Source organism: Pristis pectinata, chromosome 2 (assembly GCF_009764475.1).
Source record: "Pristis pectinata isolate sPriPec2 chromosome 2, sPriPec2.1.pri, whole genome shotgun sequence".
Taxonomy (NCBI): domain Eukaryota; kingdom Metazoa; phylum Chordata; class Chondrichthyes; order Rhinopristiformes; family Pristidae; genus Pristis; species Pristis pectinata.
This window is the reverse complement of record NC_067406.1, coordinates 75,117,034-75,131,236: the sequence shown is the minus strand read 5'-3', so window position 1 is coordinate 75,131,236 and position 14,203 is coordinate 75,117,034. Positions and strand designations below refer to the sequence as shown.

Genomic DNA, 14,203 nt, shown 5'->3' with positions numbered 1-14,203 from the left:
TTGTGATGGAAATGTGTTAGGCTTTACGAGGAAGATGATGCTCCTGGAGCCTTGGCAAAGGATGATGTAGTTGAAATTATGAATGGGCTAAAAGTTGATAGAGGCTAGTTACACAATGGGTGAGTTGCTGTCCAGATGGAATGCATTCTAGATTGTTGAGACGTCGGTGAAGAAATCACAGAGACCCTGCCCATTATCTTCTGAAAGTCTGCAGATCTGCAGATTCAGGGCCAGGAAAAGTACAGATGTTACAGTCTTGGAGGGGGAGGGGGTGGGGCGGGGCGGGGGGGGAAGTAATGGAGTAAACCAGTAACAACAGACCAGTCAGTTGAAGTGTGGTAACAAAAAAGTTTGAGAAATAATCATGAGCCAGAGATTAAGTTGTCACTTGGGTAAGTGTAGATTGATCAAAGAACGGTATTGGTTCATCAAAGGAAAGTTATACTCAATAGTTTCTTGAAGTAACAGTTGTTGAGGGAAATATGGTTGACATTGCACATGGACTTAAAATATAACACATTTTTGAACCCCGTGGGATGAAAGCAACTAGCAGCCTGAATAAAAATTGGCAAAGCACCAGAAAACAGTGGTCATGAAAGGTGAATTTATGGACTGTGGAGGTCCTCATGACCACTGTTTTTCTTCGTATAATGACTTTGGTGTATAGGGCACAATTTCTAAATCTGCCAATGACAGAAAACTTGGTGGGGTAGTGAACTGGGAAGAGGCTAGTATTTGACTTCAAGGAATAATTGGAATGGGCAGATCAATGGCAGATAAAATTGAATGAGAGATGCTGCATTTAAAGAAGGAATCAAAGCAATATAAACTAATAGGCGCAATTCTCAAAGGGGTACAAGAAAAATCTGGGAGAATAGGTGCACTATTAGTTGGAACAGGCAGGACTGGTGGAGAAAGTGATTAATTTAAAACAACATAGCATCTTGGGCTTTATAAATGAGGCATACAAGAGCAAGGAGGTCTGAATGCAAGTTTATAAAACATTGGACACAATATTCCAATTGTGACTAAACCGTTTCTGGGTGTCACACTTGGGGAAATATATAAAGGCTTTAGAGGGTACAGAAGAGGTTTGGTGAAATGATTCCCAGAATGAGGGACTTTAGTTATGTGGATAACCTGGAGAGGCTGGGGTTAACACAGTACAAGGGGATATGATAAAGGTATATGAAATCATGAGGAGTACAGCCAGTAGATGGAGGGAAATTATTACCTTTGGCATAAGGGTTAAGGACCAGGGGTCATTGAATGAAGGTGACTGGCAAAAGAAACAAAAGTGAGATGAGGAAAAATGTTTCTATGCAATAGGTAGTTAGGGTCTGGGAATGCCTAGCAGGAGTGGTGGTCAAAGCAGATCCAATTGTTGCAATCAGAAGGGATCTGAATAAGTATCCAAAAGAGAGAATGCACAGGGCTGTATAGGAAAGGGTGGGTTATGGTTCCAGCTCTTGCTCTTAAAGCCAGGTCAGATTTGACAGGCTGAACAGTCTCCTTTCGTGCTGCAATCATTGGTACTTTTATCGTCTCTTGAGTGGTATCATTAAAGAAAGTTTCCATATGTATTTCCATATGTCCAGCATCTTGTACTTCATGGGTAGAAATTTGGGGCAGCTAAATTTTGGAACTAGTCCAGCTAGAATTAAAGCCAATGTATTTGGTCCCTGTCACAGACTTCATTGCGTAGACAATAACACTCCTCTTTCTATCAAATGTCTGTGCTTAAACCATTATATGATCCATAATAACAATGACGCTACCTTTTCCGGCTTTATGATACCGCTTTTCTCTGGCAGTACCTCATCTCCTGTTGACACTCACATTCATCGTTATCCCTGGCAACATTGCTCTTTCTACCCACTATAAATGTGGGACATCGCAAAATGTCCATGGCCTAACTCTCACAGATTCCATTCACCCCTGTGGTTCTTGATATGTACATTAGCTCTACTGCTCTACAACCCTGCAAGTTAGCTGCACATCTCCATTACTAGCTTATTAGTATTAACAATTTTAATTGTTCCACTGCAGACTGCTATGCCTTCAGTTCCTAATGCCCCAAATTCTTGAATTTTATCCTTGTATTTCTGTGCTTTTCTTCCTTTAAAATTCTTTTATAGTACCAATGCTCAAGTACCTGTCTTATCATCTCCTTGTGTGGCTCAGTGGCCTAATTCTCAAATATCTGTACACTACTAACTTGTATCTACATTTATTGTTCAATCCAATTTTCTTAACACATTCAAGGTGAAAACTGCAGCATTACATCACCATTGTCTTCATTATTTGAATACTTGACTGATAACCAAAGCTTTGTCCAAAGCATTAATATTTTACCACGCTAAAGTGAAATGCATGAGTTGATAGCCACACTTTCATTTTTGCTTTCTTTAAATAGCTTTATACAGATTTGATCTTCTGATAACTTTCGGTATTGATGACTTTAATGAAGATGCCCTGTCTACTCCAGCCCTGTATGTTCTAGCTTCATCAATGGTACATTATTTTTGGTAGGACCCTTGCAGTATTCTTCAAAGGCGCTTAAGTTTATTCATATCAGACCTTTTTTGCTGGAAAACTAGGGTGATGATGGACTCAAAATGAACTTTTGCTTTTTTAACTTTTTAGAGAATGATACTACTTTCGGTGCTATTAGTGCAGAATTTTACAGACTTAAGGCTGAAGCAATAGAAATTCACTGTAGCAAGTTTTCAGTGTATGATTAATATCAGAATGATGAGTGTGTGGTGCAAAGAGACAATGACTGTTGCAATTATGTAACAACTTAAGGTCAGGTTAGACATCCTCCATGTACATTTTTTTTAAAAAAATTTAAGATCAATTACACAGCCCTGAAATCAAATGTGAGTAGAGAACAAACAAGAATTCTTATGCACGTTAAGCAGGCATGCTCCTAATTGATCAGAAGCATACCAATAATGCCATCCTAAAGAAGCTCCAAAGTTTTCAATGCAAATATAAACATTATCATTTTGGGTTGATCTAACCTGTTAAGTAAGTAACATTAATATGTATTTTAAAGTAAGCTTTCTCTTATTTGCATTTTGAGGTTGATTCTTCGTTAGAATAAATTTGTTTTGATGTTTAGGTTGGCATATTATGCTTTACTGATTTTTAAAGTGCTGTTAAAATGAGAGTTTAAAAAAAGTCTTTATTGGTTTACTTATCATTAAACTGTTGCTGTTAGGATTTACTGATTTAGGTTACGAGAACTGATTGAAGATGACAATGAATAAATTTAGCTATTCCGCTCATAATTATGTACTGAAGGTGAAAGCATGAACAATGATAAGACTATTACAGGAAAATTAACTTAATGGTTGTGTTTGGAGAATAACAAAATATTCATGTCTAGGTTCTGAATACTCATTTATTAAGTTGGTTTGATAAAGCAGTGTTCATTACTTTAAAATATTATACAAGACTAGCAATAAGTAGTGCTAAAAATGTTTAATAGCATTAACTGTTCAGCCAGTAAAATTATAGCACTATGAAATAAAAACAGAAAAAGCTATAAAACTCGGCAGGTCAGACAGCATCTGTGGAAAGAGAAACAGTTATTGTCTTAGGTCAAAAACCTTAATGGTTGGTCTGCAATGAAGATGCAAAACTAAAAATAGTTCATACGTTCTTGTTAAAATGGTATTGAAATTTGTACATATTTGCATTCAAGAGCAGATTGCTGTTTGCTATAGATGCTATAGCTAGGAAAAGGTGATGGTTGGATTGTACTGTAATTGAATGGAACTTTATACGTTCAATATCATGGTGCAAATACTACTTTGACTCAAGTTGTCAATGGAATCATTAAATTGTGGAAGGGCTAATATTTGTGGCATTTAGTGCAAATGTCTTGGCGTTCATCAATCCAGAGACTAAGATTTTACACATTGTTGAAAATTCTTAAGAGTGCTTTATTTTGCAGATTTTTCTGTCCTCCTCCATGTGTATATCTAATGGGAAGTGGATGGAAGAAAAAGAAAGATCAAATGGAACGAGATGGATGCAATGAGCAGGAATCACAGCCATGTGCGTTTATTGGGATTGGAAATAGTGACCAAGAAATGCAGCAACTTAACTTGGAAGGAAAGGTAAGAATATGTGCCATTTGATTGATCGCAAAACACCAATAATAACTTTGTATTTCAGGTGCTGATGGGATTGTGCATTCTCGTTTGTTTGAAATCCTTCTCTAGTTTTAAAGACGAGTTGCAATTGTACTTCAAGTAATACTTTATGTTCAAACTGTGCATTAAGAGATTCTTGGGTAAAATTTGGGACAACATTCATTCAGTATGAGGTGGATGGTAAGAGGGGTCTTTGACCTGCATCATGTAATTTTGAAGCAATTCAGTGAAAAAAACTGGATAGAGGATGGTTAAAATACAAGTTACAAAGTTTTAAAAGCTGCTCCAATTCTTTAAGTGAATTAAGTTCCTTAGAGGTCTGTTGAACAATACAAAGTCAAGAGAATGGGATATCAGCAAGGATTCGATGATCACATGGGGTCCAACATTTTATAACTTGCAGCATTCCAGAGCTTTTCATATTGATGTTTAATTCCAATTGGTGGGGGAGAAAGGAGAAGTATATTGAAAGTAATCTAATCTTTGCTTACATTTTTGAAACCAGCATGTACATTTTGCATCTCAGTTTTAAAACTGCTTATAAACATTTGCTGCTATCTTGCCAGAGTGACATAAATGATCCCTGTTTAAAGAGCTGTCTGACCCTACTCCACTTTCTAGATCTTGGTCCACAGCCTTGTAAGTTACAGCACACAAAGTGCTCATCCAAACATTCTTCAAATGCAATGCATTTTTCTGGCTCTAGCACCCCTGCAGGCTGTGATATCTTGACAGCTGCCATGCTTTGGCAGGAACATTTTCCTATATCTGTTTAAGAGTGAACTGCAGCAAAGCATTTGATTTATTGTTTACAGCTAATTAGATACCACTGCAGTGAAATGAACAGGTAGATGGTAGATGAAGTTTAATCCAGAGATCTGTGAAGTGATGTATTTTGGTAAGAAAATGAGCAGTTCCAGTATAACTAGTCGTAAAATAGATGATAAAGAGAACTGAGGATACATGTACGTTGGTTGTTGAAACTGTTAGGGTGGGTTGAGAAAGTGGTATAGAGTTGTGCAGCATAAAAGCAGACCCTTCGGCCCACTGCACCTATGCTGACCATCATGCCTGTCCCTCTTGCCTGCATTAATTCCATATCCTTCTATGCCTTGCTCATTCGAGTTTCTTTCCAAATGCCTCTCAGATGTTTTTACTGCTCCTGCTTCTACCGTCTTTTTGGTAGTTCATTCCAGATACCATCTACTCTTTTTGTGGGAAAAATTTACTTCCTGTATTCCCTCTAAATCCCCTCTGACCTTAAACCCCTCTCACCTTAAACCTATGCCCTCTAGTTTTAGACACCCGTACCATGGAAAATGCACTCTGGTTACCTATCCTATCAGTATCTCTCATAATTTTATATATCTCGATCATGAAACCTCTTGGCCTCCTTCACTCCAGGGAAAACAGATCTAGCCTATCCAATCTCTCCTTGTAACTGAAGCCCTCCAATCCAGGCAACATCCTTGTGAATTTTTTCTGCACCCTCTCTCACTTAATCATATCCTTTCTATAGTGTGGCGACCAGAAGTGCAGGCGCTAGTCCAAGTGTGACCTAACCAACATTTTATACAACTGTAACAGGATGTCCCAACTCTTATTCTCAATGCTTCGGCTGGTCAAAACGGACACGCCATACGCTTTCTTCACCGATCTGTTTACCTGTGTTGCCACTTTTGGGAAACTATCTACTTGTACTCCAAGTTCAAAAACACTCCCCAGGGTGTGTTTTTTGAACTTGGCCTGATTTAATTTCCCAAAAATGCATCTCTTCCCTTGTCTTAGTTAAATTCCATCTGCCACTCCCTTGTCCACTTTTCTAGTTGATCTAGATCCTGTTGTAACCTTGGACAATGTTCTTCACTGTCCACTATACCACCAATTTTGGAGTCATTTTCAAACTTTTCATCCCACGTCATCCAAATCGTTAATACATATGGCAAACAACCGTGGATCCAGTACCAAGCCCTGCGGCACACCTTTGGTCACAGATCTCCAATATGAGAAACAACCCTCCGCCTCCTACCACCAAGCCAGTTTTGCATCCAATTTGCTGGACCCCATGTGTTATAACCTTCAGTACCAGCCTACCATGTGGGACCTTATCAAAGGCATTACTAAAGTCCATGTAGATGATGTCTGCCATCCTGCCCTCATCAATCCTCTTGGTTACCTCTTCAATCAAATTTGTGAGACATGATTTCTCGCACACAAAGCCATGTTGACTATTCCTAATCAGCCCATGTCTTTCCAAATGCAAATAAATCCTGTCCCTCAGTATATCTTCAATAACTCACCCATCACTGATGTAAGGCTCACCAGTCTGTAGTTTCCTGGCATCCCTGCTGCATTTTCTTAAATAGAGGCGCAACATTAGCTATCCTCCAATCTTCCAGTACTTCACTTGTGGCTAACGAAGATACAAAAGTCTTTGCCAAGGCCCCAGCAGCCTCCTCCTTTGCTTTCCATAACATCCAAGGATACACCTGGTTAGACCCTGGGGATTTATCCACCTTTGTTTCAAGAACTCAACACCACCTCCTTTGTAATATGCTCCAGGACATCACTGTTCCCTTCCCCGAACTCATTAGCGTCTGTGTCCTTCTCCAAGGAAGCCCTTGTCCATTGCCATAGCTCAACACATAGATTACCTCACCGATCCTTAAGGGGACCTATTGTCTCCCAAGCTACCCTTTTAGTAATATACTTAAAGAGTCTTTTAGAATTGTCCTTTATCTTATTTGCCAGGGATATTTCGTGGCTCCTTTTTTCTCTCCGAGTCTACTCCTACACTTCTTGTACTCGGGACTCGCTTGATCCCAGCTGCTAATAACTCTCCTTTTTCTTGACCAGACCCACTCTCTCCTCAAGCAATGTTCCCCAATCTTGCCTGCCTTCCTCTTTACCTAACAGGAATATGCTGTCCCTGAACTCTTCCTATCTCACTATTTAAAAGCCTTCCACTTTCCAGGCATCCATTTCATCTGCAAATAGCCTCTCCCAATCAACTTTTGCAAGTTCCTGTCAAATGCCATCAAAATTAGCCTTGTCCCCAGTTGAGGACTTTAAGTTGTGGACAATCCTATCTTTTTTCCATAACTACTTTGAAACAGAATTGTCAGTGGGGGAGGACTTTGGGACCAGTGACCACAATTCAACCACTTGCCCAGGCTTATTTCCCATGAGGAGGATGAGTGTAGCCCCTTCTCTAGTATGGCCATCTACATGTTGCTTCAGAAAACTTTTTCCTGGACACACTAAAATTCTGCCTTCTCCAATCCCTTAGCATGAAGGCTGTCCCAGTCAATATTAGGGAAGCTAAAATCATCTATTACAACTATTATTCCTACTCCTGTCTGTGATTTCCCTGCATATTCGTCCCTCTAATTCTTGCTGACTATTGGGGGGGCCTATAGTATATGCCCATCAAAGTGATCATCCCTTTCTTATTTCTAAGTTCTACCCATATGGCCTCACTGGATGTTTTCTTTACCTCCCACCCCCCCCCTCCCCCAAGGCTATCCTCTCTAAGTACTGTCATGATGTTCTCCCTGAACAATAGTGCAATTCCCCCTCCTCTCTCACCTCCAACTCTGTCCTGCCAGAAGCATCGATACCTTGGAGCATTGAACTGCAAATACTACCCATCCCTCAACCAGTTTCCATAATAGCTATAATATCACTATCACATGTGTTGATCCACGCTCTAAGTTCTACCTGGTGAGGCTTCTTGCATTAAATTAAATTAACTTGAGCCTCTCGGACTTTCCATGTTCCCTGCCTACTGAACATGCTCTAACCTCAATATTTGCTTCAACTTTCTCATCTGCTGCAGGATTACTTTGGGTCCCATCTCACTGCCTGACTCATTTAAACCCTTCTGAATAGCACTAGCAAATCTCCCCGTAAGGATATTGATTCCTGTTCAGTTCAGATGCAAACTGCCTGCCCGCCCTCTCGGTCAACTCTGGCCTGGAAGAGGTCCCAATGGTCCTGATAGCTAAAGCCCTCCCACCTGCACCAGCTCTTCAGCCACTATTTCATTTGCCTTATCCTTCCTATTCCTACCCTGGGTAGCATGTGACAAAGGAATTAATGCTGAGATTACAACCCTAGAGGTTCTGGTTTTTAACCTCCTGCCTAACTTCCTATATTCAGTTTGCATGACCTCGTCTCTCTTCCTGCCTATGCCATTAGTACCAACATGGACCATGATCTCCTGGCTGCTCACCCTTCCCTTTTCTAATGCCCTGTGCCTGTTCAGAGACATCTTTGACCTTGGCGCTAGGGAGGCAAGACACCATCCTGCAGTCTCGCACACAGCCACAGAAAAGCCTTTCTGTGCCCCTGGCTATAAAAAATATCTTTTTTTTAAATGATATCCCCAGATGAAGGTCTTTAGTTAGTTGGCTAGACTGGAGCATCTGGTGTTCTCCATGCAACAGAGGAGGTTATGGAGAGATCTGGCAGAGTTGTTCAAAATCATGAAGGGTATAAACAGTAGATAGAGAGAAACTGTTCCCGTTGATGGAAGGATCAAGAACTAGGGGAAATAGAATGAGGGTAAATGGAAAAAGAACCAAGAGTGATACAAAGAGAAATACTTTTTTCACAACAAGTGGTTAATGTCCGGACGTGTGGAGACAAATTCAATTTTTTTTGCTCAAAAGGGAGCTGAAGTATATCTGAAAGGATAGATTATGCAGGGTTCTGGGGAGATTGTGGGGAGTGGGACTGGCTGGATTGCTCTTGAGACAGTATGTGCTCAATGGGCAGAATGACCTACTTTCATGCTGTAACTATCTATGAAATCATTTTGCAAAGTAAGCTGTTTATGGATCTGAATATGTACAATTCAAATCCAATAAAATTGTTTTCAAAAGACATTGTTGCCTTAGTTGCATGCAGAAGTCTTGTGCATCTGAATATATTTGCAATATTCAGAGGAATTGTAATTTGTAGCATTAGTAGGTACCTCATACCATTGGTCTGCAGAGGGGTTCAAGAACTTCGTTGATGGGCAGGCTTTTCCCTGCCACTTCCATAAAATTGCCTGGCTTTTTCTTATTTCTCTCATAAGATCTATTTGTGAAATACCAGCAGGAAGAGCTAGCCATCTGGTGACTAGAATTAGTTTCTGATAATATCAAAAAGTTGTATTTCCACTATTTGCATAGGTAAGCTTAGTGGTACATACATCATGGAATGTACCAATTTGTCACCACGTCTATGCCGAACATTGAACACCCACTTAAACTAATCCCATTTTTTAATTTATTTTCCTGCACTCCTATCAACTCCCCCCCAGATTCTATAAATCACTAACGTGCAGAGGGCACTTAATAGTGGCCAGTTAACCCACATGGTCACAGGGAGAATATACAAACTCCACATGGATGACATCAGAGGTTGAGATTGAACCCAGGTCACTGAACTTGAGCAGGCAGCGGCTTATCCTAGCTGTGCCACTTTACTGCCCCTGTCCAGAAAAGATGGGCAGCAGAGTCCCCTGTTTTGTAGTGTTTGATCTATAGGTCTTGGTACTAAATTGTGACAACCTCTTTACCCAGAAGATGGCAAAGAATTTTCTTTTAGTTTAGCTTCAAAACATTAGGAATGAAAGTTAAAATGCTGACTGCTTCCAGGTTTCATCATCATATCAAATACATTATACTTGGCAAAATATGTACAAAAAGGCTTTAAAAATACCTTTCAGCTTGCAAATTAACTAATAAATGTCACTCACAATTTGCCTCTATTGAAAAGCCAATGTCAATGATTGTTTGCATAGACAAACTGGGGATCAAAATAGTTAAGTCTTTTCTACACCAAATGTCTTGATTTCTTTTTTATTTTTTCAGTTGATTCAAAGTGTTTATCTGTAGAAGATTGCATGTTTCATTTGTGAATAGTTGGAGGCTGACACTTGAGCTTAAATCTGTGAATTTATTTTTGCATAGGTGAAACCTGAAAATATTGTGCTTAAATATTTAAATTTAAAAGCTTTAAGATTGGTCGGTCTTCTGGCTTTTATAGCCATTCCATAATTTAGGTATGAAAAGCCAAATCTATAAATGCTAGGAATTTGTGTTAAAACAGAATATTTGGCAGAGTGATAATGCTACTGCTGTAACTTTTCATCAGAATTCATTTCTAGCAGTTTCTTCAAGGGAGAAATAAGTTGCTTATCTATCTGCTTTACTTGGAATTGCTCTGTCATCTGTTACATAAGTCAGAATATGCATCACTTGAATAAGCTTTACAAAGTCTGTGTTTGTGGTTAGGGGTGGAGAAAGAAGAGGAATTGTTCCTTCACAAACTAAGACTGGAGAAATTGGTGATGAATTTTGTTTCAATTCTTCAACCATTAATAAGATGACAACTCCATATGTATTAAGGCAAACCTAATCAAGTTATCATGAAGTTCAAATATTGCGCACAGTGTTGTGGCTGTCAGCAATAAAAGCTTGCTTTAGTTCCATAAATCGGTAAATTATTGCCTTTTTTGAAATTTGGGATACAAGATTGAAGATTTAGTCTTTCCATATTAAGAGGATGGTAAGAGGAAAGGATAGATTCAAATTCAGACTTAAAGCTACTAAATCCAGCAGATCAAAATATAATTTGATTAGAGCTCCCACATTGAACGTGGTGAAGCAGATTCGGTCTCCGACTCTGATGCTATTCCTGAATGAGTAAACAGCATAAATTGAGGTTTTCTCCTGTTTTATTGTCTTCATAGACAACTATCTCTGTGAATATCCATATTTTCACTGCAAAGAAATGATGCAGCAAAATCAGTTACTGAACAATGAAGATTTTAAGTTTTTGAGGGGCTTTGTTCTGATTGTGATGGGTTTTGTTTATCAGTTTAAGACCACTATTAGATGTGTGTAATATCATTAAACTTTGAACCTGAGTGTCAAATAAGGAGAAGAAAAAGTGAACGTATCCTCTATAAAAGTTGCAGAGCCATTAAGAATGTTTGCTAAATGAAATTAGTAATCATATTTTACACTTGAATCTAACAATAAATGAGGCACCTATTAGAAGGGAAACAAGGGACATCCACCAAATTTCACTGATGTGCTGTGTTAGAAAAATCAAAGTTATTGATGCAAATTTTAAAACTAATCAAATTGGCATTTGATGGACTTGTGTAAGAAGACGGTGCAGGGAAAAGAGGAGAGGCAATAGGACCACTGGGGTTGCTCCCCTGGAAATTGGCATGAACCCTGTAGGCAAAGATATCCTTTGTTGTTATAAATACAAGAAAATTTTGAGCATATGTTTTTAATACATACTCTGCCAACCACCACCATTTTAACATTATGTTGATTCTATCCATGTGATCAGTTTTGACCACAATTTGTGTTTTGCCTTTTATTCAGAATATTTGTACTCATTTAATCCACTTTCACCCATTACATTGAAAGAGCATTTTCATGATCTCAGGAATATGAGGTAGAGAATTAAGGTACTAAATTGCCTTAAAGTATTTTTGTTTTGTAGTTTTAAATTAAATGAATTTGGAAAATGAGTTTTGTTCCATGTAGCTTCATCTTGTCTTATTCACACAAGCCTGTTGCTTCTGCTTTTATTTGCTTAATTGTGCAGTCTTTTGTCCTTTGATTTTTGCAGAACTATTGCACAGCCAAAACATTGTACATATCTGACTCCGACAAGAGAAAGCACTTCATGTTATCAGTAAAAATGTTTTACGGTAATAGTGACGACATTGGCGTCTTTCACAGCAAACGGATCAAAGTAATCTCCAAACCTTCCAAAAAGAAACAGTCCTTGAAAAATGCAGACTGTAAGTATATATGCATTTGGCTGCCCAATATTAAATGTTTCATGTCACAATTAGCACAACAAGGAAATGATATAGTTTCATTGCAAAACATTCTTAGTTGATTTTAGAATTGTAACATTATTTCAATTAGACCTGGATAATGACTTTAGAAATAAAAACAGAAAAAGCAGAAAACACTCAGCAGGACAGTCAGTATCTGTGGGATGAAGAACAGAATTAACATTTCAGGTTGAAGACACTTTGTCAGATGTTTTTGATGAAGAGAAAACTCAAATCTTGCCACTATTTCTTCTTCCACATTTGCTGGCCTAACCTGCTGAGTGTTTCCAGCATTTCTAGTTTTTATTTCAGACTTCAAGCATCTGTAGCTTTTTTCCTGTTTTTCATTCTTCTCTTTAGAGATTTATTTGATCACCCTATAGCTTCAAGGATGAGGAAATTACTGTGAAAACTTTTTAGTCAACAGTAAATCTTCATCAGGCCTGCAATTTGAGGGGCAAAGGAAGTTGTGTGGTATGTTTTTAAATTTTCATTTTTAATGTTTGGTAAACTTCTGTAGAATTGAAATCTCCAGAAGGAAATCTCTAGGAATTAAGTTACTTTTAATATGCTGGCATTGCATTGCAATGCAGAAACGTAAAAGCATGGGATTCTTAAATGTGCTCTTTCATTTGTGGCTCAATCCTAAATGTCCTCAAAAGTGGTAGTCAGCTTCCTTGAACTGCTGCAGTCTGAGTTGAATGAATTTCCACAGTCTTGGCTAGGGATACTAAGGTTTTGATTAAGCAACAATGAAGGATTGCCAATGTAGTTCAAGATTGGATTTTCTGACTAGGAGGGAACTTGCAGGTGGTGGTCCCATGCACATACTACCCTTCTGAGTATGCAGTGTGATCATGATGAGGTGGATAGGATGCCTGTCAAGTGTACTGTTCTTCTACATTGAGAACCTTGAGCCTTGTTGGAGCCGCACTTATCAAGGCAAACGGAGAGTATTTCATCACTTGCCTGATTTATTCCTTCCAGGTGGTGGAAGGGCTTTGTGAAATGAATTACTCATCACAGGCTTGCAGCTGAACTACTTTGTAACTGAAATACTTAGAGGCTGATCCAATTAAGTTTCCAGTCAATGGTCATCTCCCCAGAACATTATTAATTGAAGATTTTTGTCTTGGTAAAGATATTGAAAGGAGGTGAATAAATTCTTTAGGTTGGAGATGTTCCTTGCCTGGCATTTTAAGTGGTGCAGTTGTTAGCTTCGAATTAGCCAGATCTGAATGTTGCCAAGGTTTTTCTCTGTATAGGTGCAGATGTTTGGTTGTCTAACAAGATGATCATGGAGTCACCTCCTCCTCCTCCTGCTGCTTAGGCAGTCCCTTGGGATTGAAGATGCTTTGTTTCCACTCTGGTTTTCTGGGTTCTGAGGTAGCCAGTGAAGCTAACATTGTAACAGGCAACTAGTCCACAGAAGTAGTAGGAGGTGCTTGACGGGGGTGGGTGGACAGTTTGTGAAGTGGTGTGCTCCTTCTACTGCTTATGCAAGGCTTCTGTGTGTCTCCTGTGTGAATTCAAGGTTCTCAGTATGATCCCGATTGCTGCTTCTCCACTGGTCGTGGGTTTAATGAAATATGCAGTCATTCTGGCAAACATCTACTTCTGCACATGCAATTGATGAAATAGATGAAAATGGTTAGTCTGCCACACAGATCTAAAGAACTACAATGATATTCTCGGCCAAATTGACAGTCCTCAAAAAAAAATCTCATTTTATGCTGTGTGTGGCTCTACCTAGTGGAGATCTTTTCCCTGATTCTCATTGACTTCAACTTTATTATGGTGGCTTTATACTATACTAAGCATCTGTCATGACTGTCATTTCTATTAAAATCGCTTGTGCCAATGATGAGCTTAACAACTAACTCATTGTAGACAATCGATTAAACCTTGACTCTTCCTGGTATTAGCCTCATATTCACTGCTAGTCCATTGAGGGAGTGAATAATACATTCTACACTGTGTGAGAATATTGGGAGAATGATGAATTAATTATACATTCAGTTTGTGATAGATCTCTCTGAAAGTAAACTGATGAGAAGCAGGACAGTGAACAAAGATGAAACTGCAAATGGTAATGAAATAATATCTGGTATTATAGCTAGAACACTGTTTATCTTGTGCACCATTTATTATTAATTTATTGGCCCAAATCTTTCGCTTT

At 38.8% G+C, this 14,203-nt stretch overlaps 1 protein-coding gene across 2 annotated transcripts in view; it reads left to right on the top strand.

The window, feature by feature from the left end:
- rbpjb (recombination signal binding protein for immunoglobulin kappa J region b) overlaps positions 1-14,203 on the top strand; it is a 79,842-nt gene that overhangs the window by 36,362 nt on the left and 29,277 nt on the right. For both annotated transcript variants that reach the window (XM_052045197.1, XM_052045190.1), the window contains 2 exons: positions 3,965-4,130; positions 11,811-11,985. In XM_052045197.1, the coding sequence (XP_051901157.1) occupies positions 3,965-4,130; positions 11,811-11,985 (341 nt within the window). The remainder of the gene's footprint in view (positions 1-3,964; positions 4,131-11,810; positions 11,986-14,203) is intronic.